This window comes from Crotalus tigris, unplaced genomic scaffold (assembly GCF_016545835.1).
Source record: "Crotalus tigris isolate CLP2741 ecotype Arizona unplaced genomic scaffold, ASM1654583v1 scf7180000018347.1145750, whole genome shotgun sequence".
Lineage (NCBI taxonomy): Eukaryota > Metazoa > Chordata > Lepidosauria > Squamata > Viperidae > Crotalus > Crotalus tigris.
The window spans coordinates 706,171-730,335 of NW_024096956.1; the positions used below are offsets into that span (position 1 = coordinate 706,171).

General features: G+C 35.1%; 1 protein-coding gene across 1 annotated transcript in view; it reads left to right on the plus strand.

Annotated features, from left to right (window-relative positions):
* Positions 1-1,095: 1,095 nt before the first annotated feature.
* LOC120311317 (kinesin-like protein KIF16B) overlaps positions 1,096-24,165 on the plus strand; it is a 93,520-nt gene continuing 70,450 nt past the window's right edge. Inside the window, exons 1-8 of the mRNA XM_039350682.1 lie at positions 1,096-1,110; positions 3,191-3,310; positions 5,913-5,964; positions 8,926-9,063; positions 17,487-17,569; positions 18,545-18,633; positions 23,677-23,709; positions 23,942-23,995. Of these exons, the coding sequence (XP_039206616.1) occupies positions 1,096-1,110; positions 3,191-3,310; positions 5,913-5,964; positions 8,926-9,063; positions 17,487-17,569; positions 18,545-18,633; positions 23,677-23,709; positions 23,942-23,995 (584 nt within the window). The remainder of the gene's footprint in view (positions 1,111-3,190; positions 3,311-5,912; positions 5,965-8,925; positions 9,064-17,486; positions 17,570-18,544; positions 18,634-23,676; positions 23,710-23,941; positions 23,996-24,165) is intronic.

Sequence of the window (24,165 nt, forward strand, 5' to 3'; positions counted from 1 at the left end):
TAAAGCTGTACAAACAGAATGGGTATATATTTGCAAAAGAGACCATCTGTGTGGTACATACCTCATTGAGTGGGGCAGCTCTCTTTAGTGTATAGTACAGCTAACATGGATTTACAGTTATGTAACATGGGAAACACATTTAAGTCTGCTGTCTAAATAAGAGATAGCATATATATTTCATGATGCAAACTGATGCTGATTTTATTTTCATTTGAACTTTAGAGTTCACTAGGTTTACCAGTTAAAAGAACCTCCTAAGGTAAGGATGGATATAGGCAAAGTATGTTGGGTTGTAAAGTACAGTGCAGAAGACAAAACATTTGCTGTTTGTTCTTAAGTATTATTAAACTCTTAATGTTGATTACGTGTCAGAAAGTATTTCAAAGTTTTATGGATTTTATTTTATTTATTAGTTGCTTGGTATATTGGTGTATACTTTTTAATTTAATCATAGAAATGCTTTATTTATTAAGTAGATTTATGAAATGCACTGAGAGATAGCCCAAGAAGATGTATTAGAAGATGAGTTTATTTTAGACTTCTATCTCCACCTTTATATACCATATTACAGATCCACTGTGAACACTGTGTGAAAGATGCAGTAGTGTTGTATAAAGCAGTTGCTTTACATCTTAGTTGTAAGTTGCTTCAATACAGGAGTATATTAAGCTTGGAGAAAAAAATACTCATAATAAACATTTCTAAGTGAGAAGCAGAATTCACACACTTGTGGAAATATAAAATACTTCAGCAAAGTTCTTAACTGGGAAGCAGAATTCATACATTTGTGGAAGTATAAAACACATCAGCAAAATCTATAGCTATCTGACCAAAGCCAATTACTTATGACATTTGAGAGAGCAAAGCACTAATTATTTTATAGTGGGGTACACAAAATCAAACTGATTGGTTTTCAAAGGCCATTTCATCTATCTTTGCAAAAACATTTGATCTTTTTTATTTGAGAAAAACGTGAATATATTTTTGTAGTGTCTTGACCTTTAGCTGGTCATTCTCATTTTTGTATTAATTTTCCTATAATTTATAATTTCAACATCATGTCACTGAAAATGAATACATTTATTTCTGTGTATCATGGCGTCATCCAGGGTAGTTATAAATTCTCATATGTACCCAAAGAGTCATAACTAGTAGTAATACATTAAAGATCAATATTTTGCTAGGGCAAAACAAGTTGCATTGTTTCTCTATTTTTACTTTATTATAGTCATCCTTTATTCCCATACTTCCAAGTAGGTTCCATTCTCTTGAAACAGCTTTGGGATTGTTGTATGAGCTATAATGGACTGGCAAAAATCAGACAGTCCATTTTCTGCAATTTTACCATGAAAGGGTAAACAACAATATGCAGATCTCAGAAAAACAGTAAAAAAAAGGAAAAGAAATTAAAGGCACGTGATCAGAACAAGAAAATGAAATCTAGCTAAAATTGGTTCACACCAACAACATTAAATATACTTGCTCGTACTAACTGTATTTACTTCACTATATCCTCTGCTCCATAAAAGCCACATTTTATATTTATACAGTATTCATTCTTTTATTGTATACATGCTTGAGTTGACTTATGCATCAGTCACATATTCAGAACCGACCTATTTCTAAACTGATATCTATATACTACTAAAACTGTGTATAATCTTTAACTGGGCAAAACAGTGCACTGTAGGATAACAACTTTTGCACCAAGGTACCTCAAATGGGCTAATGTTTAAGTCTACGATCCATGACTCCCATGGCATTGAACTTTAACAAATGTTGTAAAACATTTTGTGACATACAATTGCCATAAAACATTTTATGACATAATAGAAAATGTCATAAAATATATTCTGTAGTGAAGGAGCAGTTGCTCAAGTGCCAAGCCATAATAAGTAAGTTTCCCGAAAATTGCCTGTTGCTAGACAGACTGAAATTAGTCTGTCACGAGCAATGGACTCTGTCTTGATGGGGGAAAGTGGCATTTGAGCCATAGGTGAGTATGTTCTCACGTTCAATTTTTTTTGGCTCTGCTAGGTAATGTAATATTTTAAAACACAATCAACTGTGTTTAGTGATGTTACAGGCTTTTTCATTTATAGGGGTTTTCAGACTGAGCGATGCACTGAACTCTGTATACATAATCAAGCATGCTGGTTGAAGGAAAAAGGAATTGTGGGTCAGCATATCTAAAATGTCTGTTTTTATGTAGAAATTAATTTATACCAATTAAGACAAAATGAGGCATGAAACTTGTAGGAAACATTAATGTTCAAGTCCATTTTTTTAAATACAAGTAGATTAAATATCTTCTATATGAATTTCGGCTGGTTCTTTTGGCATTTCTTTGATGGTAGTGATGCTAGTTACTTGATTTAGTTGCTGTAAATTTATATCATACACATTTTTGCACATCAGCATAATACTGTATGAAGGTTTTAGCTATAAGATTGCATGCAAAAGTAGCTAAGCCTGTCCATGAATATTTCTTGTTAGTTTAAACTTAGTCTATGCACTCAAGAATCATTTTGTAGCTTTAAACGGGCGAAGTGCATTTGATAATGATGGACTAAAAAAATCTTTCCAATGTATGCAATTTTGGTGGCCTGCTGTGAGCATATTTTATTGTGGCATTTGCATGTATAGCTCCACATTTTAAACAAATAAACTGGATTATTGCAACATGTTTTATTGAAGAGTTTTTAGAAGCCCTAATAGAACAAAATATAACCATCAAATTTATATTTGGGGTAGGTTTTATGAAAAATCGGAACGCTGTTCATCTGTATATTTGTTATCAATGGAAGCCCCCGGTAGAAAGTAAAATTACTTCTACTTTTTATGGATCTATGGAACTCATTGCCATAGGTCAGAAATTATGAATTCAAAGTTATTGAAGGATGATATTAATCATACGCTATATCAATCTTCTTGCTCCTAAATATCTAAATACCAAAGCTTTGATAACTTACATTTTAAGTCATGATATTTTGTTTTCTAATAAATAGTTAAAATCATCATTCAACTGATTTATGATGATGGTTCCCACTATTTCGTAGAAATTATAGTCATTTCCAATATTTCTTTTAACACCATGGTGATTTTACCCACAATTAAAATAAATTATATAACTACTGAATTCATATACAAAAATGTCTTTAAGAGGGCTTTATCCTGTTTGTGTTTATAGGAGCAAACTTTAGCTTTGCGGAAAGAAGGAATTGGAGTTGTGTTAGATTCTGAATTGCCTCACTTAATAGGCATTGATGATGATCTTCTGAGCACAGGTATCATCTTGTATCACTTAAAGGTAATTCAATATTTATCTGCTTTCCAGTTTCTAAAAGGACAGTTGTATTTTAGTACTAATTTATTTTCTGAAGAAGCTAAACATCTGTTACTTCTCTGCAAAATGGGATGTCAATTATGGAATATTCTAACTTATTTAATATGCTTTTATCAGTCATCTCCTGCCTATATCTGCCCTGAGGATTAGTGATAGATGAATGACATTCTTTGTTCTTAATTCATTTTATTCTGACTAGGAGTTGTTGATGCTTTGAAACATTCAATTTGCTTTTCCTTAATAAGCCCAGAACTAGAAAGAAATAATAATTTCTAATAATATTAGAAATCATTTGGTTTTAAAATGAATGTGAGTAAATTAAATAATAAATATGACTAACTGTCATGGGAAGCATGAGATAAACAATACATCACTAACTAATAAGACCTCCAATTCCAGGAAAATGTACCTTAAGCTTGTAGGAAGAAACAGAATAAGTCAGTTGGTGTTTTGTGATTTTAACAACCTGAAATTCAGGAAGCAAAAGTGTTATTTTTTTAATCCAAAATTCACAATAAATTCAATAAATTCTTGAATGTAAGAATTAAGAGCAGCCCTTTACCTGCTTATAGAGCTATAGGAAGAGAAATTAAAAGCATAAGATAATTATTGCTATAATTTTCCTTTGTAGCTTGAGCAAAATAATTTTTCACATGCACTCATCATCTTTCAACATAGTAGTGACATATAGGTAGTCCTTTTTTCAGGATAATTTTATTAAAAGTTATAATTGCACTGATAAAAAACTCATACAAAGTAAAAAGATTAAAAAGAAACAATAGAAAGTGCAGAAAAGAAAAATAAATTAGAAAAGAAAAAATAACATAGTAAAGTTATATACATAACTTCCCTCTTCATCACAAGTATAAACAATTTTAATAACTTATTACCTTTTCTTAAAATACAACAGGTGATCTCTTCTTCCCATATCCCATATTTTATCTATAAACAAATCCTTAAAATCTCATCATTTCACCTTGATCAGCAAAACTCCATTAAAGATTACCATTTTAATCCTGATCAACTAAGCCAATTTTTATATTCCTTCCTTTTATTTTTAATAATCTTGATCTTTAGTCCCCTCAAATTATGTCCTAGAACTTGATTTCTTTTCATTTTTACTTTGTCCCTTCTCACAAAATCCAGATCATTTGCTTGGTTTGTTATTTGCATACTATCTCTTTTCATTATAAAGACATCCACTAAGGCATTTTTAAATCCACTTTCAGATCAATCTTAGTCTTTTCTGGTAAAAATTGTTCCTCTTCCATAACATCTTTTAAACATAGTGTCTCTATAGAGGCAGATATCTTAATATTAACTTCTGGATCCAGGGTTCAAAATACCCTCCAGTGTGCCAAATGTTAAAATGTTTCCTTCTCTTCTATATTTGTAACTCAAATTTAAGTGTTCTTTTCCTTTAATTGTATTCTTTAGTTCCTTCTGGTTCTTCCCAGAGTCCAACCTTCAAAGTCCCATCCTATCATTTAAAAAAAAAAAGAATTTAAAATAAAAGCATTTTCCTGCAGGAAGATTTCTTATAATTGACTCCAAAATCTAAGTTCAAATTCATCTGGAGCCTTAGTCCGTTTGTTATTTTCCAAAACCAAAGTTCTGATAACCTTTGGCTGTTTATTCCTATCAGTCTCCCCATCCCCAAATTTTTTAAAGCCCTTAAACTTGTATTTAAAATTCCTTTCACTAAGGTTGAAAGGAAACTCACCCAATGGTTTCAGGTTTTTTGATCCAAAGGTTCCTAATAGCTGAAAAAAAATTACCGTAAATGCCGGCGTATAAGGCGACCCGGCGTATAAGACGACCCCCGTCTTTATAGCCGGGCCGCATTCCTAGAACGTCGTCTTATACACCGGAAACTACCAGTATTTCCGGCGTATAAGACGACTCGGCGTATAAGACGACCCCCGTCTTTGGCGCCGATTTCAGCGCTCGCGGAAGTCGCCTTATACGCCAGCATTTACGGTAGTAACAATCTTGACTGGTGATGTAAGCCCCAAGAATATTTGGGAAAAGATTTAAATTTCTAAGAAAAAGCATAACTTTTATTATAACTTTTAAATAATTTTATGATTTTACATACACATAGTCCTTGACATACAACTGATCACTTAGTGATTGTTCAAAATTACAAAAGGGCCTGGAATAGATGCCGTGACTGTCATAACTTGTCTGCCATACCATAAACTGCCACATGAACAAATTTCAGGCACTTGGCAACTAGCTCACCTTTACAATTGATTGTGGTGTCCCATAGTCACATGACTGCAATTTGCAACATCCTTTGCCAATTTTCACTAAAAACAGCCCCGTTTGGAATATTGGATTCACACTTGTAACTGGTGTTCTCATAACAACCACAAAATTTGCTTAGCAACCACAATGATTCACTTAATAACTCCCTCAAAAAAATATTGTAAAATCAGGTCCGGACACATGAGTGCCTCAGCTTAGGACTATAACAAATTATGACCAGAAATCCAGTCCCACTTGTAGTCATAAGTCAAGGCCTACCTGTAGTCACTATAGCATGTCGACTTTTCTTCCTTAGGAGGGGCAAACACATGTTGGCAGAGAAGACGCTGCAAGAGAACAAGATATTGGTAAATGTGCTTGCTTTCTCTTTTATTTTAATAGATGTTCCAGCAATTGTTGGTTGCAGGGGTAGGGGGATGATTTCTAAATTTATAAATTTGAAAGGGGTTTTAGAATTACTGTTCTAACACATATACACACTGACATACAGACACACATTCTTCATTTCCCCCATCCATGGATTAGGGTTATGCGTAAAATACTCATTGCCATCAGCAGATATCTATTGTAGGATGCTTACAGAAGAAATCATACCTGTGGTTTTTGGAAGAATGGCTGATGTAAATAAAACGCTACATTATTTTTACTAAGGTTTATGGTACTGGAAGTAAGCCATTATATTAGCCCTTCTCTACTATTTTATGAATTCCTCCCCGTTGTTATCAGTATAATGCTGCATATGAATAAAAGTCTCTGTTCTCATAGCAATGCAGATTTATATTTTTGGTTATACTTCTGTAGCTCTCAAATTAAACCAGCCCTATATGTAGTCTCTCTTGTTTTGTGCCCCTGCACATCTGTATATACGGTAGATTTCTAAAAAGATAAAATTCAAAATTAAAAGTTAAAGACAAAAATAGTACCGTTGTTGAATCACAAGTAAAGGTGCCTGGTACATATATAAGCACAAAACCGGACAATATATCAGAATCTTGGCTGGAGCAAAAGAAGTAGTGAATAGAAGTTGTACTCTCTACCGTGGAATTTCTTTAGCATAGGCTAGAAGTCATGCAGAGTTGAGTAGAAAAGGTGCATATGGTTCTACTGAGCCACCCCCATGTGGATATCTATGCTGATGAAAGGAGGCAATTTTGTAACAACCTAACAAAACAACAGAGGGCAATGCTTCCAACTTGTCCAAAGCACAGGTCTGATTAAATTTTGGAATTGTGATTCAAGTAACCTCAATTTAGGACTACGATTAAGAATTTCTGTTGTTAGGTGATGGAGTCACAACATCATGTGACAGCATTGCTTAGCGGCAGTCATCCCAGAGCTCCCTGTTGCTGTTGTTAACTGAATTCCACTGGTCATTAGTCAAGGATACATCCCAATTTAAGCCATTCCCAGCTTGGTCTGTCCCAGCCCTGAGCCTTGTTTCTTCCAAGGTAAGGGAAAACTCAGCAGCACAATATGAAACTGCAGTTACCCAGAAAACCCCAGCTGCTCCAGGAATCCCCAGCAGCGTGGCATAAAACAGCCACCCAAGGAAGGCCAGCTGTTCCACAAAACCCCGGCAACAAGGAGTGACACTACAGTCCAACAGTGTGAAACAAATACCCACCCAGCAATGCAGCACATAGCTACTGCCCAGCAATGCGGCACAAAGTAGCTGCCCCACGAAGCCCCAGTCACCTCAGCCCAACTGCCCAGACTGCCTTGTACTTTGATAATCCTGCTGTCCTGCACTCCACCATACTAGATAACCTTTGCCAACTTCATGATCCCACTGCTGCTGAGGCATGCCTGCCCTGGCCCTTTGTAAGGCAGCTGTCTGTCGTGTGAGGCCCTTTTCCGCAAGTCTTGTGAGGAAACTGTCATGTGCGACCTGAGGAAGATAGCTTAGTGTGGCCAGCAACTGCATCTCAAAGGGTCAGGGTGGGCATGCTTGGTCAGGAACGGGAGCAAAAAGATAGTAAAGGGCAGCTAGGGCTGAAGGGGGGAAGGGGTCAAAAGGGCATTAGACGGAGAGATGATTGGAGAGAATTAAAGCCACCCTTGCAGTTGTAAGTGCAGGTGGGCTGCAAAGCACCCAAATTTTGATCATATGACTATGGGGATACTGCAATGGCTGTAACTTCAGGGACCAGCCGTAAGTTCTTCATTCAGCCCTACTGAAACTTTGAATAGTTACCGAACAAATAGTCGTAAGTCGAAGACTACCTGTAGAACAGGCACATACCCTTTACAGAAAATTCTATGATTTCTGAGGCTGAAGCCAGGCTTAGACTGGTTTGAAAACCAGTGTATAGGATACACCATTTAAGAACCCTTCTGTCCATTTCAAAGGGAAGCAGCTGACTCTCCAAAAGAGTAAAGACACTAGAGCAGTAGGAGCAGCTGTTAGTCATGTTAAAAGAATGATAAGGGGTGCTGTTTCCACTTAACTGAATGGATAAGACTTCTAAGTGTGCATAACTGCCCATTAGATGAAGGAGTTGTGCATTTTGTAATCAAGCCCAAATTCTGAAGAATTTGACATTATATGCTAATAGGACCAAATCTCTTTATGTTTACATTATGATATTCAGCACAATTTATTCCTTCCCAGGATTCATAACAGAGATCAAGTTATCTTTGACCGCTTCCACTACCTTAATGATATTTCAGGAATGATAATTGTTACAGCTGCACTGATCCCCAAAGTAGAAGAGGTTTAAAATATTATTTCCTGGAGAATATATATGTATATATAGCACAAAATTACTTAAGAAGCCAAAAAGCTGATGATTTTATTATTATTGAAATCATATATGGTTCTCTGTATCAAAGTTCCCCAATCCTTCCGGCTTTGCAGACCAGTGGGGGGGAGGTAGGGGAATGGTTCCACGCCAGCGATGGGCATGCATGCTTGCCTCTTTGTGCAAATGGAGCGTGCATGCATTGCTTGCTCCCCCAACTTCCGTGGCCTGGTTTCAAACAGCTCAAGGCTTGGTAGTGGGTTGGGGACCCCTGCTCTGTATGGTTCTCTGACACAATACAATTTTCAGTGTCCACTGATACCTAATCAATTCCATATTTGAATTATTATTTTAAAAATGTATACATTTTGATCTGGTTTTTTTTTTTCTTCTATCTAGACCGGTTTACTTATCTTGCTTATTTAAAATATTCTTTGTATACAGGCAATACAAAGACAATATGAAATCTGGGAATTAATGGGATCAGTGCTAATAGATTTAAACTTTGGGATTAGAAAATAAAAATCCTGTTGTAATAGTTATTACAAATCTGTTTTTGTGTTTTAGTACTTCATGGTCTTGATTTGGAAAGCGAGCACTGCATTTTTGAACACTTTAATGGAACGGTTCATTTGATACCACTTGTTGGAGCCCAATGTTCTATCAATGGAATTCAAATCACAGAGGCTACACAACTCAACCAAGGTATTACCCTAGATTTTTTCCCCCTTTTCTCAGTTCAGATTTCTTCTACATATTTTATTGCAGTTCAGCAATACAGATGATACACTAATGAGATGCAAGTACTATATTTGTCCAATCCAGCCTTCTCTGGTGCTTTTCAAATGTGTTTAAGATCGCATATTTTTATCATTACCAGGCCATCATGCTTTCAGTTCCAGTGCATCTGAAAACCGTCAGGCTGTGAGGAGGACAGATAGGCAGATAAATATAGTGAGGCAGTTTGTGTGTACATGTGTGCGCTGGTGGTAATAGAAACTTATTTTAGTGGAGACCAAAACACTTTGTGATTTCAAGGGATCTTAGGTCTAATCCAGTGGTTCTCAATCTTTCTAATGCCGTGACCCCATAATACAGTTCCCCATGTTGTGGTGACCCCCAACCACTTATACATCACCGGGTGCCAGGGGCGTGGCCAAAGAAAAGGGGGGAAAAATGGCGGACAGCCTTGTTTGGCGACCCCCGTGAAATTGTCGTTCGACCCCAAATGGGGTCCCGACCCACAGGTTGAGAACCCCTGGTCTAATCTTTCCGCAAAGTGAACAGAAATTAAGTCATCCTAGCCACACTTTGGAATATAATATATGCAAGTACTTCCTGCTTATCTTAAAGAACAACAATGGAAGCACCTCAGTTCCTTGCCAGTCCCTTGAGGATTTTGACGATGCAAGGACCATTTAATTCGTCTGTTTGCACTGAACTTGTGCCTGCAGCATTGTTCAGTTTGCTCAATTTCATTTTCAATAGTGTCTTGAAAAAAGCTGTTCCATTTTATTTGTTCCTTTACCATCCCTATTTCATCACAAAATCTTTCTTCTGGCTTCTGAGTATTAAAATGAAGGAAGGAGCGAAATAATTACAAGACCGCTATAGTTTTGCACGTTTTAAAGAATTCAGTTACTCTGAAAAATGCAAGGCTTTTCATCAGTTTCCTCACTGATCTAAGGACAAAATCAATATCTCCAGATAGATTATAGTATTCCAAATGCTTGAATCTTAACCCCTAACAGAGCATGCATCTATTTTTAATGTGCATTTCTCTCTCAGAGGTTTATAGAGCATCCACACACTATTTAAGTTTACTATCTGCATGCTGAGGAGGATAAAAAGAAATACTATGCAATTTAAGGTATTTCAATTCTATAAGTATGTTAAATTGAGACTTACGTGTTTTTGTTTTTCTTAATGACATTATGGGTTTAATCTGGAGAAGACATGTTTTAGAAAAAGATTTATATATTCTGGATTCACTAAGACTACTAGCTTAAATACAGATAAATGACAACTGTCATATTTCATAAATTATTAGCATTAGATTTAAGAACCATGCATTTAGAACTATTTGTTAAATATTTTTAAGTCTGGAATTTTAGGACCTTTAAATACCTGTGTCAGAAATTTTAATTAGCTTCTTCATGCTTAACTGTACCCTTTCATTTGAAAAATAGTATTAATTTGAAATGGTTGGGCAAAGGAGTAGGAGGGAACTTTATTATAAAGATGATGAAGTAAAGACTTGAGCATAATAAGACTTGCTAATAACATGAGCTATATAAGTAGTGTTATACAGGTTTAGAGCTAGTCAGTAAACAGAAGAGGAATGGAAATTCAGAGACAGTTATTGTTGTATTATTATTGTAGAGTAAGGGGTGTCCAGAAAAATTATTTATTTAATTAATTTTTTAAAGTACCTGTATTCTACTTCCTATTTTAAAAATCTCAGTTACAATTAAAATTCTAATGTTATACTAAATAATATTATCTTTCTATAGAGAGTGTGTGTGTGTGTGTGTGTGTGTGTGTGTGTGTGTGTGTGTGTGTGTACAGACTACTCCCTGCAGTTTTCTTGCCAAGATTTCAGAAGTGAGTTACCATTTCCTACCTTCTAGGGCTGAGACGAATGACTGTCCCAAGGTCACCCAGCTGGCTTTATGCCAAGTTGGGATTAGAACTTAAATTCTGCCGATTTTAGCCTTATGCCTTAACTACATTAGGCAAAATGAGTAATCACTTAGCATAAAACTAAGGTATGGAATTTGCTATTAAAGGACATTGTTTTCCCAAAGGGTGCTATTATATCAGATATGGGGATACAATACATCAAAGTATTAATTGATTTATTGACAGCTTCTATACCGGGCCAATAAGCAATATCCAAAGAGAAGTGGGTTTACAAGGCCTTTTTGTGACTTATGCAAATCTACTTTTGTTTAATTGGTTGTATTATATTCTTAGTTAATGAGCCACAGTCCATTAGGATATTATTGTCAGGGTGATTAATAAGATTATCCTTACTTATTAGGTTATTTATATGCGTATTAAAATATTCCATAAAGGGTGGATCACAAGAGATGATCCACCCTTTATGTTTTCCTAAACATAATGGAGTTCTTACCCCAAACAATGTCTAAGAACTTATAGCTAATAAATGTTATTTAACTTAAATAAAAAAACTTGGTTTCCAGCACTAAATGTTTCCAGCCATCTAGTGTACGCTTTAGTGACTTGCTTGCTTGCATTTTACTTATCCTGTTAGTACTTTGTTACTTTAGGCATGGATGTAAATGCCAGCTTCTGCTGACTTAAAAATGTGTGGTTTGTTCATTTATTTCACTGAGTTTATTGAAATTGCTTATCAGAATGTATAGGAATGTAAGTTCAAATAAAAAATTATCCTATTCTTTTCCAGGTTGTAGTGATGATGACCATTAATTTGGATAATTTTGAAAGCAATATTACTAGGCAATTACCACTAGCACTGATGATGTTACCTTATTTTGGGTATTGAAATATTTGCAAGAAAACAACCAAGCTCAGAGAGCATCCATTACTACTTTGCTGTGATGGGACAGTTTAATAGCATCAGTGACTGGAACAGGAATGCTTGCAAGAATGAGAACTCTTAGCTGGGTCATCCTTTTAATGAGGTCCAAAAGGGAGGAGGAGATCTTTGGAGTAATCTACCACAGGGTGGAAGTAGAACAGGTGGGCTTTGCAAACATGGGACAAACCAACTCGTATAGGAGAAGAACTTTAAATTCTAAATCAAAGTTGAAATAGCAAACCATTTTTGTTTCATTCTGCCTATGTCTGCAAAGTTTGGATGAATTAGTGATGCCAGATGTTAAGACTCACAGTTTGGAAGACTTTCCTCTAATTACAGGGGAAAAGCTTTGAACTTTTAACAAGCAGATCTGGAGACAGAAGTATGGCCTGAACAAAGCCCTAATAAATTCTATCAACAAAGGAACTACTATTGAAAGAAAATTCATATTTTAGTAGGAGGTACTGTATATCATTGGAAAATGAAATATGAGAAGCATAAACCAAGGGGAAAAAATGAAATTGTCAAAAATGAACCATTTAAAATCAGATACATGCTGTACTATTCAGGTCATGAAACTATGTACAGGAATAATGAAATTTGACCTACAGAATTTAGAGTCAGAATATAAGATCAATGCAACGAAGCAAGTACCATACATGTACTTTATATGAAAGAGAACTAGAGGGGCTATGAATGAGAAAACTGAAACCAGAAAAGATTCTGCCACATTTCACTTTTGTATTCACGTTTGTTATCCATTTATTACTCTTTCATTTATTTTATTACATATACGTAAGTAGTGGGAAGCTGACAGTGGTTTATTTGGCTTAAAAGGTGGCCTTTAGATGAGAAACCTAGATTACATAGAATAATATAAATATGTTTGGAGTAAAACAGATGTGTTTGGGCTTTGGTTGTCCTTGCAGTATGTTGGCCAAACTGTATGATAACTTAATGATATTGTGCCCTTACTATTAGCAGGACATTATGCATGTTGCACAGATGTAACAAAAACCTAGTCTGCTTCTTCTTGAATTTACTAATTTACTAAAAAAAAAAACCCTCTCAGTTTTCTATTCTGACCGAGAACAACTGGTTATGATGGCAAACATGCATATTTCAGTTACAATGGAGTTACATTTATACAGTTACAGGGCAATGAACATTAAGCAACTCCTTCTCCTCTTCTTCTTCCTCCTCCTCCCTAATATTACCAAGATCTCAAGAGTCTTCAGACTTTGCTTAATAACTATTGAGATAACAAAAAAGACCATATATTAATTGTATGGACATAATTGGTATCACATTTCACTTGCCCTTAAGAAATACTTTTAAACTCTAAATCCCTTTTGGTTGTACAGTTGACTTTGAACAGAATGACATTTCCTTCAAATGAAGTTGGAAATACTGAAATGCCTTCTCTTGCACTGTTTAATTGCTCTAAAGTTAACTTCTTTGTCAAAATAAATCCTACAACCAAAGTTTTCTAAATTATTTAAAGCTATTAGTTACAAAATATTAAATTCTGTATATGCTTGGGAAAATGTGATTTTTTATATAATATTGTAATATAAATGTGCCATATACAATGTACTTTTCCCATTGATTTGAAACAGTTGAGTGAGTACCCTTAAATGATTTCCTGAGCTTTCAAAAAGAAAATAGTAAATTTAACTTTTAAAGAAGAAGAATGTTAAGTAACAAACATCTGTTTAAGAGTTAAAAGAAACTATTCTATGGCATAGCTGCTGGAATTGTAACTTCGGACCTAGTAGTTGCAAAAGGAGTATACGAATTGAAAGTAGACCAACCCAATGCATCACATAAATTACAGTGAGAATATTGAAATAGCTTTACAGCAAGAAGTTATATGAAAAGTAAATCTTTAATATTAGCCTGGGATAAAGTTTAGTAAGAATTGTTAGTATAATTTTGAATGGAAAGAGAGCACTAGAACCTTTTTCTCTAAGAAACGATGCAGTAGAGTCCTACCAACTTTATTACATTTTTATTTCTATAGTGGATTGGAATATTTACATGAAATTAAAGGCAAGCCAAGGTACAAGTATTTGAAGAAAAATGAAAGCCATGTTACATGGAAATTACATTTGTTTGATACTGATTTCTATCTATAAACTCTATTGACAGCACTATGCTGGAACAAGAAAATTAATAGAATTTACCAAACAGAATGTAATCACCTGGCTATATTCAAGATCACTTAATTTTATGCCTCCTCATTTATAAACGATATTCTGTTTTCATCTATGAAAATTAATTCTTCCAGCTTCTCTTGCCCTGCTGAACTATTTAATTTTCAAGTCTTTTCAATCCATGTGATGGTTCATAATATTTATAGAATAGAATCTAGGATTTTAATTTGAATCTCCAGATAACTTTTTATCTCTCCAAGTCAAGAAGAAATGTTTGAGCTATTCTCAATTTGAGCAAACTAAAGCAGAACATAGAAATCTAATGCACTTGGAACAATGGTATAGAGTAGACAGATCAGATTAAAAATATAAATTCAGATTTATTTATTCATTTGCTAAAACTTACAAAATCACTCTAAGCAACTTCTTTCATTCATTATAAATCTAGCATTAAAATAGAATTGAGCCAAAAACAAAACCAGTAATGATGCAAAAATAAAATTATTATCATAGTGATACTTGTCATAATTCACAACAATTGCTATTTTTTCAGGAGCAAAACAGCAGTCATCCGTCCCCAAATAGCCTCCAAAAAACCCAGGTATTGTCTGTCTTAGAAAACAGCAGCAAGGATGACCCCAGCATTATAAAGAATCAGATTGTGCAGAGGGTATTTCTTAATGGTGATATTCCTTAGGACCGCTGCATTCTGTAGCTTCCATATGATTTTCAAGGGTAGCCCATATAAATGTGAAAGAATAGAGGCATTAGTGATGATTTACAATGCTACATGGTCTGAAAATGAACACAAGTTGTACACAATATAGAGCAGGGGTCTTCAAACTTGGCCCTTTTATGACTTGTGGACTTCAACTCCCAGGCATGCTGGCTGAGGAATTCTGGGAGTTGAAGTCCACAAGTCATAAAAGGGCCAAGTTTGAAGACCCCTGATATAGAACTCTGCATAGGTCTTCCTGACCATGGTCTCCATCTCCCCTTACAATAAGCTGTGATTCCAAGAGGAGTCATTCCCCCCCCTTGACCCCATATGGATATAAAATAAGACAGAAGAGTGTCAAACCCCATGACATCCCATAGTGGAGGGCTCCAAGCTTTGACTTCTCTTGTATACATCACCCTCAAATGAAACTGCTTATCAGAAATGATTACTGGAAAATACTTCCAATTCTGACTTCACAAGAATGCCATGCTCATTACTGAAGGTAACTGAGAGATCCAGCAGACCAGAAAGGCCATACTCGCTCTATCCCCTGTCCTACCACAGGTCACCGCAAGAGCAATGATTGTAGTCTTATTCCTGTATCCTGCCCTGAAACTGAGTGAAAAGGATTTTGATAATCTGCTGCATCCAAAGCACCGTGTAAGTAGAGGTCTGCTGCCTTGTTAAGAACATTTTCCAGAAAGAGAAGGTTGGAGAAAGGCTAATAGCTGGGTCAAGGATGCACTGCCACTTTCTTCAAATCAGGTAGCATGATCTCATTACTCAAGGATGCATTTAGCCACAGCACTTCACCAAGATGAAGTTACCTTATCAGTTTTCACCAACCAGATAGGAAAATATCTAATCCATGGTGCTGATGTCACAGAAGATCCTGTTCCTTCTTTTTTTATTTTTTTGCAAATAATTTTGCAAGACTGACTGTCATCTCTTTTAACCTTGCCCAGCAGTTTGTATGTGCGTGTGTTTTTTTTCTGGATGCCTGGAAAAATCATCACAGCACCCCAAAAAACTATCTTCCTACCAGAATAGTTTGAATTCCTCTAAATGGATGGCAATCTACGGAAGCAATAAGTGCAAAGTATTAATGTTTTGCCACTCTGATTGCCATAAAGTGGACCTGAATCTGTGCTCATGTTTGGTTGTATTTGTTCTTTTTGATCACTGATGTTCAATCTATTCTGCTACTTCATCTACTCTCTCCTGGTTGTGAGAGAGTAGACATAATAATATAGTCAAAAGCATTCGGATCATTGTCAAAATACTTATACAGCATATATGTGAATGAAATCTCTCCACTAATTCAGACTTATCCTTCCTGTATACAAGAGAAAATCCCAAACTAGGCTGTACCACAGCTCGGCATGGAAGCAAGCTGTGGCAATATGAGGTTCCAATTTGTTGAAATGTTCTCCTATGCATTTTTCAAACATGGACCCCAAGCTTCATTCAACTTTCTGATTAATCTATTTGTTTGATGATAACATGGAACAGATGTGAGATGTTCCATGCTGTAAATAGCTCATAACTTCCACATGATCTCTTGACAGGAAACTAAGTTGCTGTTCAACCCATTCTGGCAAAAATATGAATTACAATTTGATTTACAGTCTTAGTAATATTCAGTTTAGAACTTAGTGGTGAAGGCCGCAAGAGTGGATACAAAGTGGTTGTCCTGAGGGATCTTGTTTGAAATTTGTCTTATGTTGACTGTCTACCAATCTCTGGTATAGAGCTTCCATGATAGAGAAGGATTATAAAATGCCATTATTCCTGCAATTCTCCACCCTCTGGTAAACTTCACAGGATTTTAGATATTCGGTCAGTTCCCTGCCATATCCAGTTTACTATAAATATGGATTGATTGATTGATTGATTGATTGATTCTACTCATCCTCTTTTGTCAAATGGGTAGTTATGTATGTGTTAAGCTTGATATACTTATACTTAAGCTTGATATACTAGGCACAGAAATCTCTAAGACTTGCTTCACTGTCTTGAGGCAGATACCTGAACTAGAGTGGGAGGATGGTCACTGATTCATAAAGACCCTTTCAACTTTTATGATTCTATCATCCCATGTAATTATTAAAGTAATGGGGGAAAACACTTTTTCTGATGCAGAGTATCATGGATTGCTTTGGGAGAAATTTTGTCTTGCCAAACTTTTACTGAAGGTGATCAGTTAATATAGCAGTTGATATGATTGCTATTATATAGTACAATTTATTCAAATAATCTGGTACAAAACCAATGCTCTCTATGTGAGTTTTTATGAGCTTCCACACAGTTTTTCTTTTCAAATATATTTGAGTTTCTTTATGTTTGTTGCAAAATAAATATTAAAAAAACATGGTTATGATGACTAAAACACACTCTATTCCACTTGAATCATTTCAAAAAGCCTGGAGGATTTCTTTTAAATTGGGAGAAACGTTTATCGCCAATAATGGTTTTCTCTTGCTCTTAAAACATCTGAGTAAGCAATTTTATCCAGCTTAGAATACAAACATCATACATTTCATTTTTAAAAGTGGGAGTCTACAGCTCATTTTTTAAAAAATGTATTTTTCATTCCATGATGGAGTAAACAAATTTTGTTTTAGTCTGAATTGAAGAAATGTTGCTGCCTTTGGTTTGCTTATGGCTTCAATGATTTTCTTGCCAGGTGCTGTAATATTACTTGGGAGGACAAATATGTTTCGATTCAATCATCCCAAGGAAGCAGCCAAACTGAGGGAGAAAAGAAAGGTGAAATTATTGAGTACATAGGAAATTTCCATTACTTATAATCATAAGTACCTGATTGATCTTGGTGCAATAAGGTGAATGAGATTAAAGTACAATGTGTATGCTTCCCACCCCAAAAGTTTCTTATGCAAAAATTATTGTCATGGAGGAAATCATCTATATAGTTACTAGGAGTCAAAACCAACTTGATAGCTTATATAAGATGTTTTACAGGTGGCACCTCCCCCCTGTGAGAATAGCTAAAATGGACAAAAAGACCTCACCGAAATGTTGGAAATGTAAAGAATCGCTCGGACCTACTACCATATGTGGTGGGAATGTTCAAAAGTACAAAAATTTTGGCATTTGATAAAACAGTGGTTAGAAGAGATACTAATGCAGAACATCGAGCTAAAACCAGAACTCTTTCTCCTGGGTATCAGTAAGGATAGATACAATAAAGGATCCCTATACCTATTACTACACATGCTAATAGCAGCAAGATTAGCCTTTGCACAGAGATGGAAGGATAATGAGACACCCTCAGAAGAAGAGGTAATAAGTAAGATTTTATCCTGTGCGGAAATGGATAGGCTGATATTAGAACTCAAGGATAAGAGTGAAACAGATTATTATGAAATCTGGAATAAATTGTAAAATTGGTTGAGGAAAAATAGACGGAAAAACTCTCTGATTCAGCAAAACATATTGAAAATATTAAAATGAAAATTAAGAATATAGATGACAGGACCCACCAGAGAGAATATTTAAGAGAAAAAGAGACATTTGTTTGAATATGTGGATTACGAATTATAGAAATCAATTGTTAACGATCTTTCCTTACAAATGTAAACTAAGCAAACACAGTTAACCGACTATTATGTGATTTATGTTTTAAAAACTAATAAAACTTATAAATAAATTTAAAAAAAAACAACTTGATAGCATATAATCAGTTAGTCAAATAAATATTAACTTTTCTGTTGTCTTTAACAGAGTGGACTGCTTTCTTCCTTCAGTTTGTCCATGTCAGATCTTTCAAAATCTTGCGAAAGCCTCTCAACAGTGATGCTCTATAATCCAGGGTGGGTTCTTTTCCCTCAAATATTTTTTATGGCTGATACCAATATATCATATTTGTATTTGAACATATAGTGATTTTTAATTATCCTTCATATCTGAAAATAATACGTCTTAATATTAATTGCTGAGAGAAAATGGAGAAATGTGATAATCAAGTAGAAAAAAAAATCTGCTTGATAAATATTCTAACAGCAGAATTGTCTTTACTAGTGTGACTACTAGCAGACTGCAAATTATAAATAAATTTAACCTTTGTAATAGGACGTTGTATAGGTATGAACATTTCCCCCAACAAAAATATTTTGAATAATAGTCTTATATTAAGAAATGGTCCCAAAAGTTTGAAGATATAAAATCGAAAATAAAAATAAAAATGGAGGATTTTAAAAATACGATTATACATAAATATATGGGATTTATTTAAACTTATAATATTTTTAAAATTCTGTGCAGTTGATTGTATTAATTGTAATTGTATGTAACTGTATTAAGGTTACATGGTCCAGTATATACTATGGTCCAGTATATTTTGTGCAACATTTACTGTGGTCCAATATATTTTGAAGTATAACTGCAAAATAGCAATTGTAATCTTTAAAAGAATTGTTTCATGTATGAACTTTAGACCACTATATAGGTGATTAGAACAATTTTTCCCGATATTACTTGTTCCTTGCATGGGTCAGGTGACCGGAAATATCTCTTCCCTCTTCTGGGTGAAAAAAAATAGCTTACGATTTTTAACTAGTTGCACTCTCATAGCTTGTACCTCAGTAATCTAGTTAGTATTTCAGTCTACTTCTTTTAACCTAATACAGTCTACTTTTAACCTAATGCAGCTATGTCTGTAATTTACTTCTGCTTAATGTGTTTTCGATCTCTATTGTGCAGAGCAGATATATCTGTCACTTCAAATGGTGGTAGTGGAGAATAAGGCATTCAATAAAATGTCAAATTTTGCTCTGTAGCCCCCAAGTTGCTTATTCTTTTACCTTGTAAAAAATGTTCTATATTCACTCTCTGTATTTTTGTCACCTTCAGTGGGCAGGAGGTGGGGGCAGTCATATAAGTTTTTGAAGTTTACTTAAGTTTCCCCGAGTTGCAGTTTGCTTGGGAGTAGATTTGCTATTTAATTAAACTACCACCACAGCAAAAGAATACAATCATTTAATATGACAGGTAATTTGCTCCCAAGAAAAATGGCCCCTCAGTGTCAGACCAAAGTCTGTCTACTTCAGCATTCTTTCTTCAAGAGTGACCACAGATGATTTCTGGAAAGCACACAATCAGGCAGGCCTAGGCATAGTTTGTCTCTCATTGTTTGCACTTGAAATCATCTTTTCTCTGACCCTTATATACTACAATCATTAACAGGCATTAATCAATTATATCTTTCTGAGAGTGATGGCCCCATAAAAATCTAGTGGGGGGAAAATTGGAGTTTTCCCTGGCCTTTTTTTCTGCAAGGCTTATTTTTGTTGCCAGAAAAATTGGATTATTTCCTAATATTTGATTTTCAACTGAAGCATAAATTAAGGTGCAGAAACAATTATTGCCAAAAAAAATCAACTAAAATTTTAAAGTGTGGCAAATCTTTATTTATTTTACAGTATTTATTAACCAGTCCCAATTCCAAAGATTTTTTTTGGGGGGGGGGGAAGTATAACATTAAAAAAAGATAAAATCAAAACCGTAATAATGAATAAGTAAATGTAAATACCCCCCCAAAAAAAGAATCATAGCAAGCAAAGATAAAGCCCCAGATGGCTGCACACAGTCAATCATTTGGAATTAGAAGCACATTGTCATAAAACAGCTTTAACTTGTTTATGCAACTGTAGCAATTTAGAAGTTGCACAAAGTTCTAGAAGAGGAGAGTATTCCAAAAGGTGTGTGGGGGGGGGCTGTTACAGAGATGGTTGCCATTCATTCATGCCCTGTGGACGTCATGACAGGAAGAACTTTCTTTAGAAAAAGAAGGAACTGCTGATAGAAAGTATTTCAGATTCAGCAAATGAGACTTATTAGATGTGTATTCATAATCTTGTTCCATCTTTCCACAACTTTCCTTCTGAAAATTAATGTTGTCTGTATCCTGAGTTGTTATTTTTGTTGTTTTGTGTGGTAACCTACAGTTAGATTTACAGTCAAAGACTGGTGGAAACTTAATAATGCAAGTCTTCATCAAGAATCCAAGATTTATTAAGGTAGCATCAAAGAATATAGGCAATTCTAAGCAGGATGAGTCTTTTTTGTAAAATTAGGATGTTCAGGTCTGATAAATTTGGTAATTCCAGTTGTGGAGGGAGTCCTTTAGGTATTGTTCCAGGGGTTCTAATCACAGTTGATATAACAATGGATTTCTTTTTCCGTAAGCGTTTTACTTTGATCTGCAAGTCCCAGTATTTTGTAATTTTTTCCCCAATTTCCTCAATCCTAGCATCAGCCAATATAGCAATATCAATGAAGCAATCTTTCTTCTTTTTGACAAATGTTATATCCAGCACGCTGTGAACAAGATGCATGCCTGTTTGGATTTTAAAGTCCCATAAGATTTTAACCCGCTCTTTTTCCAAAACCTTCTCACTTGACGGTCCCAGTAGTCTCCCCTAATCCATCCTTACTGCTTATTCTTTCTTAAATGCTTTATAAAATTTCTTATGCTCACTGAGTGATCAAGAGGAACCTAATGAGGACATTTTTTGCTTTATAACAACCTGTATCAAACCAAGGTTTACATCTCATATGAAGGAGGCTAGAACTAATTGATAAAACTCTACAGTGAAGGAAAACATTATTTGATCCCCTGCTGATTTTGTACTTTTGCCCACTTACAAAGAAGTGACTGGTCTATAATTTTAATGATAGGTTTATTTTAACAGTGAGAGAAGAATAACAACAACAAGAAATCAAAAAATGCATTTCAAAAAAATTATAAATTGATTTGCATTTTAATGAGTGAAATAAGTATTTGATCCCCTACCAATCAGCAAGATTTCTGGCTCCCAGGTGTCTTTTATAAAGGTAACGAGCTGAGATTAGGAGCACTCTCTTAAAGGGAATGCTCCTAATCTCAGCTTGTTATCTGTATAAAAGACACCTGTCCACAGAAGCAATCAATCAGATTCCAAACTCTCCATCATGGCCTAGACCAAAGAGCTGTCCAAGGATGTCAGGGACAAGATTGTAGACCTAGAGAAGGCTGGAATGGGCTACAAAACTATTGCCAAGCAGCCTTGTGAGAAGGTGATAACAGTTGATGCGATTATTCGCAAATGGAAGAAACACAAAATAACTGTCAGTTTCCCTTGGTCTGGGGCTCCATGCAAGATCTCATTTTGTGGAGTTTCAGTGATCATGAGAATGGTGAGGAATTAACCTAGAACTACACGGGAAGATCTTGTCAATGATCTCAAGGCAGCTGGGACCATAGTCACCAAGAAAACAATTGGTAACACACTATGCCGTGAAGGACTAAAATCCTGCAGCACCTGCAAGATCCCCCTGCTCAAGAAAGCACATGTACAGGCCCATCTGAAGTTTGCCATTGAACATCTGAATAATTCAGAGGAGAACTAGGTGAAAGTGTTGTGGTCAGATGAGACAAAAATCGAGCTCTTTGGCATCAACTCAATATGCCATGTTTGGAGGAGGAGGAATGCTGCTATGACCCCAAGAACACCATCTCCACCATCAAACATGGAGGTGGAAACATGCATTGGGAGTGTTTTTCTGCTAAGGGAACAGGACAACTTCACTGCATCAAAGGGACGACGGACGGGACCATCTACTGTCAAATCTTGGGTGACAAACTCCTTCCCTCATCAAGGGCAATGAAAATGGTTCGTGGATGGGTATTCCAGCATGACAGTGACCCAAAACACATGGCCAAGGCAACAAAGGAATGGCTCAAGAAGAAGCATATTAAGGTCCTGGCCACTCTCCAGACCTTAATCCCATAAAAAATCTGTGGAGACGGCTGAAGGTTCGAGCTGTCAAATGTCAGCCTCGAAACCTTAATGACTTGGAGAGGATCTGGAGAAGGACAAAATCCTTCCTGAGATGTGTGCAAACCTAGTGGCCAGCTACAAGAAACGTCTCACCTCTATGATTGCCAACAGAGGTTTTGCCACCAGCTACTAAGTCATGTTTTTCGAAGGGGTCAAATACTTATTTTACTCATTAAAATGCAAATACATGTATAACTTTTGAAATGGGCTTTTCTGGATTTTTTTGTTGTTATTCTGTCTCTCACTGTTAAAATAAACCTACCATTAAAATTATAGACTGATCATTTCTTTGTCAGTAGGCAAACATACAAAATCAGCAGGGGATCAAATACCGTAAATGCCGGCATACAAGGCGACCCGGCGTATAAGACGACCCCCGTCTTTATAGCCAGGCTGCATTCCTAGAACGTCGTCTTATACGCCGGAAACTACCAGTAGAAGTAACAATTAAGCATATTTTAAAATATTCAGCTAGCAATTATATATTTCTGAATGAAGTATATTTTTACTTTTAAATACTTGTATTTTCAACAAGTAAACCATGATATGAATGATATAATCTAAAATATAATAAAATGATTGCATATCTATAAAGATAGATTTAAATATAAGTTCTTTCCCCCATCTGTTTATGTGCATGTAAGATTTTCCTCTGATTCACAATTCTATTGAAGTTCCAACTGAGCTGAGATCTAATAAAGTGATCATGTATAACACAATTACACTGAAGATAGAAGTGTTATATCTACTGTTGATTTACAGAGTAAATCCGTCTTCTGTATACTAAATTTCCAATAATATATAAATTGTATCTCAACCTGTTTGCTGCTTGCAATTTCCCCTAGAAAATTGCACCTGAAAGTTGGAAGCATGAATCTTTTGCAATGTGTTTCCAAATATAATAAGTAGTATTTTATTAATAATGCTCTTCATGTTTTTTTATCTATCCGTGAAACATTTCTGTTCTGTAGGTGTTATTGTTGTTTTTCTTTTTACTTAATTGATTACTTTATTTCTCTCCACATCTTCTGGCAGCCTTTTCCCTATAAAAGGACCAGTCTTTTTAAGGTAGAAAAAAATTAAATTCTTTATATTGAGTGCTTTACTTGCATGGACCTAACATGTAGAACAAATGCTGATCATTCTTCTCTCGTGTTTAATGTTTCTCTAACATGACTACAAATTAGATTTTACATTAAACTCATTTTGTTGAACATATTAAATTATAGAATTGCAGTTCTAATAATTCATTAAAATTCCCCTAAACATTAATATAGCTCTTTCTTTTTTGAAACAACAGATTAGAATTCGAGAGACAACAAAGAGAAGAACTAGAAAAATTAGAAAGTAAAAGGTAACTTATATTAATATTTCTTTGTAAATTTATATGGTTGATAAGTGATAAGAGAGTTTTTGATTTTGCTAGAATATTTTAATGTTAAAGCTTAGGGATTGAAAATAAGCCGATTTCATTCTGTATTATTAACTTTCTAACAGTTTTCTTTTAGAGAGGTCTAATGGCAT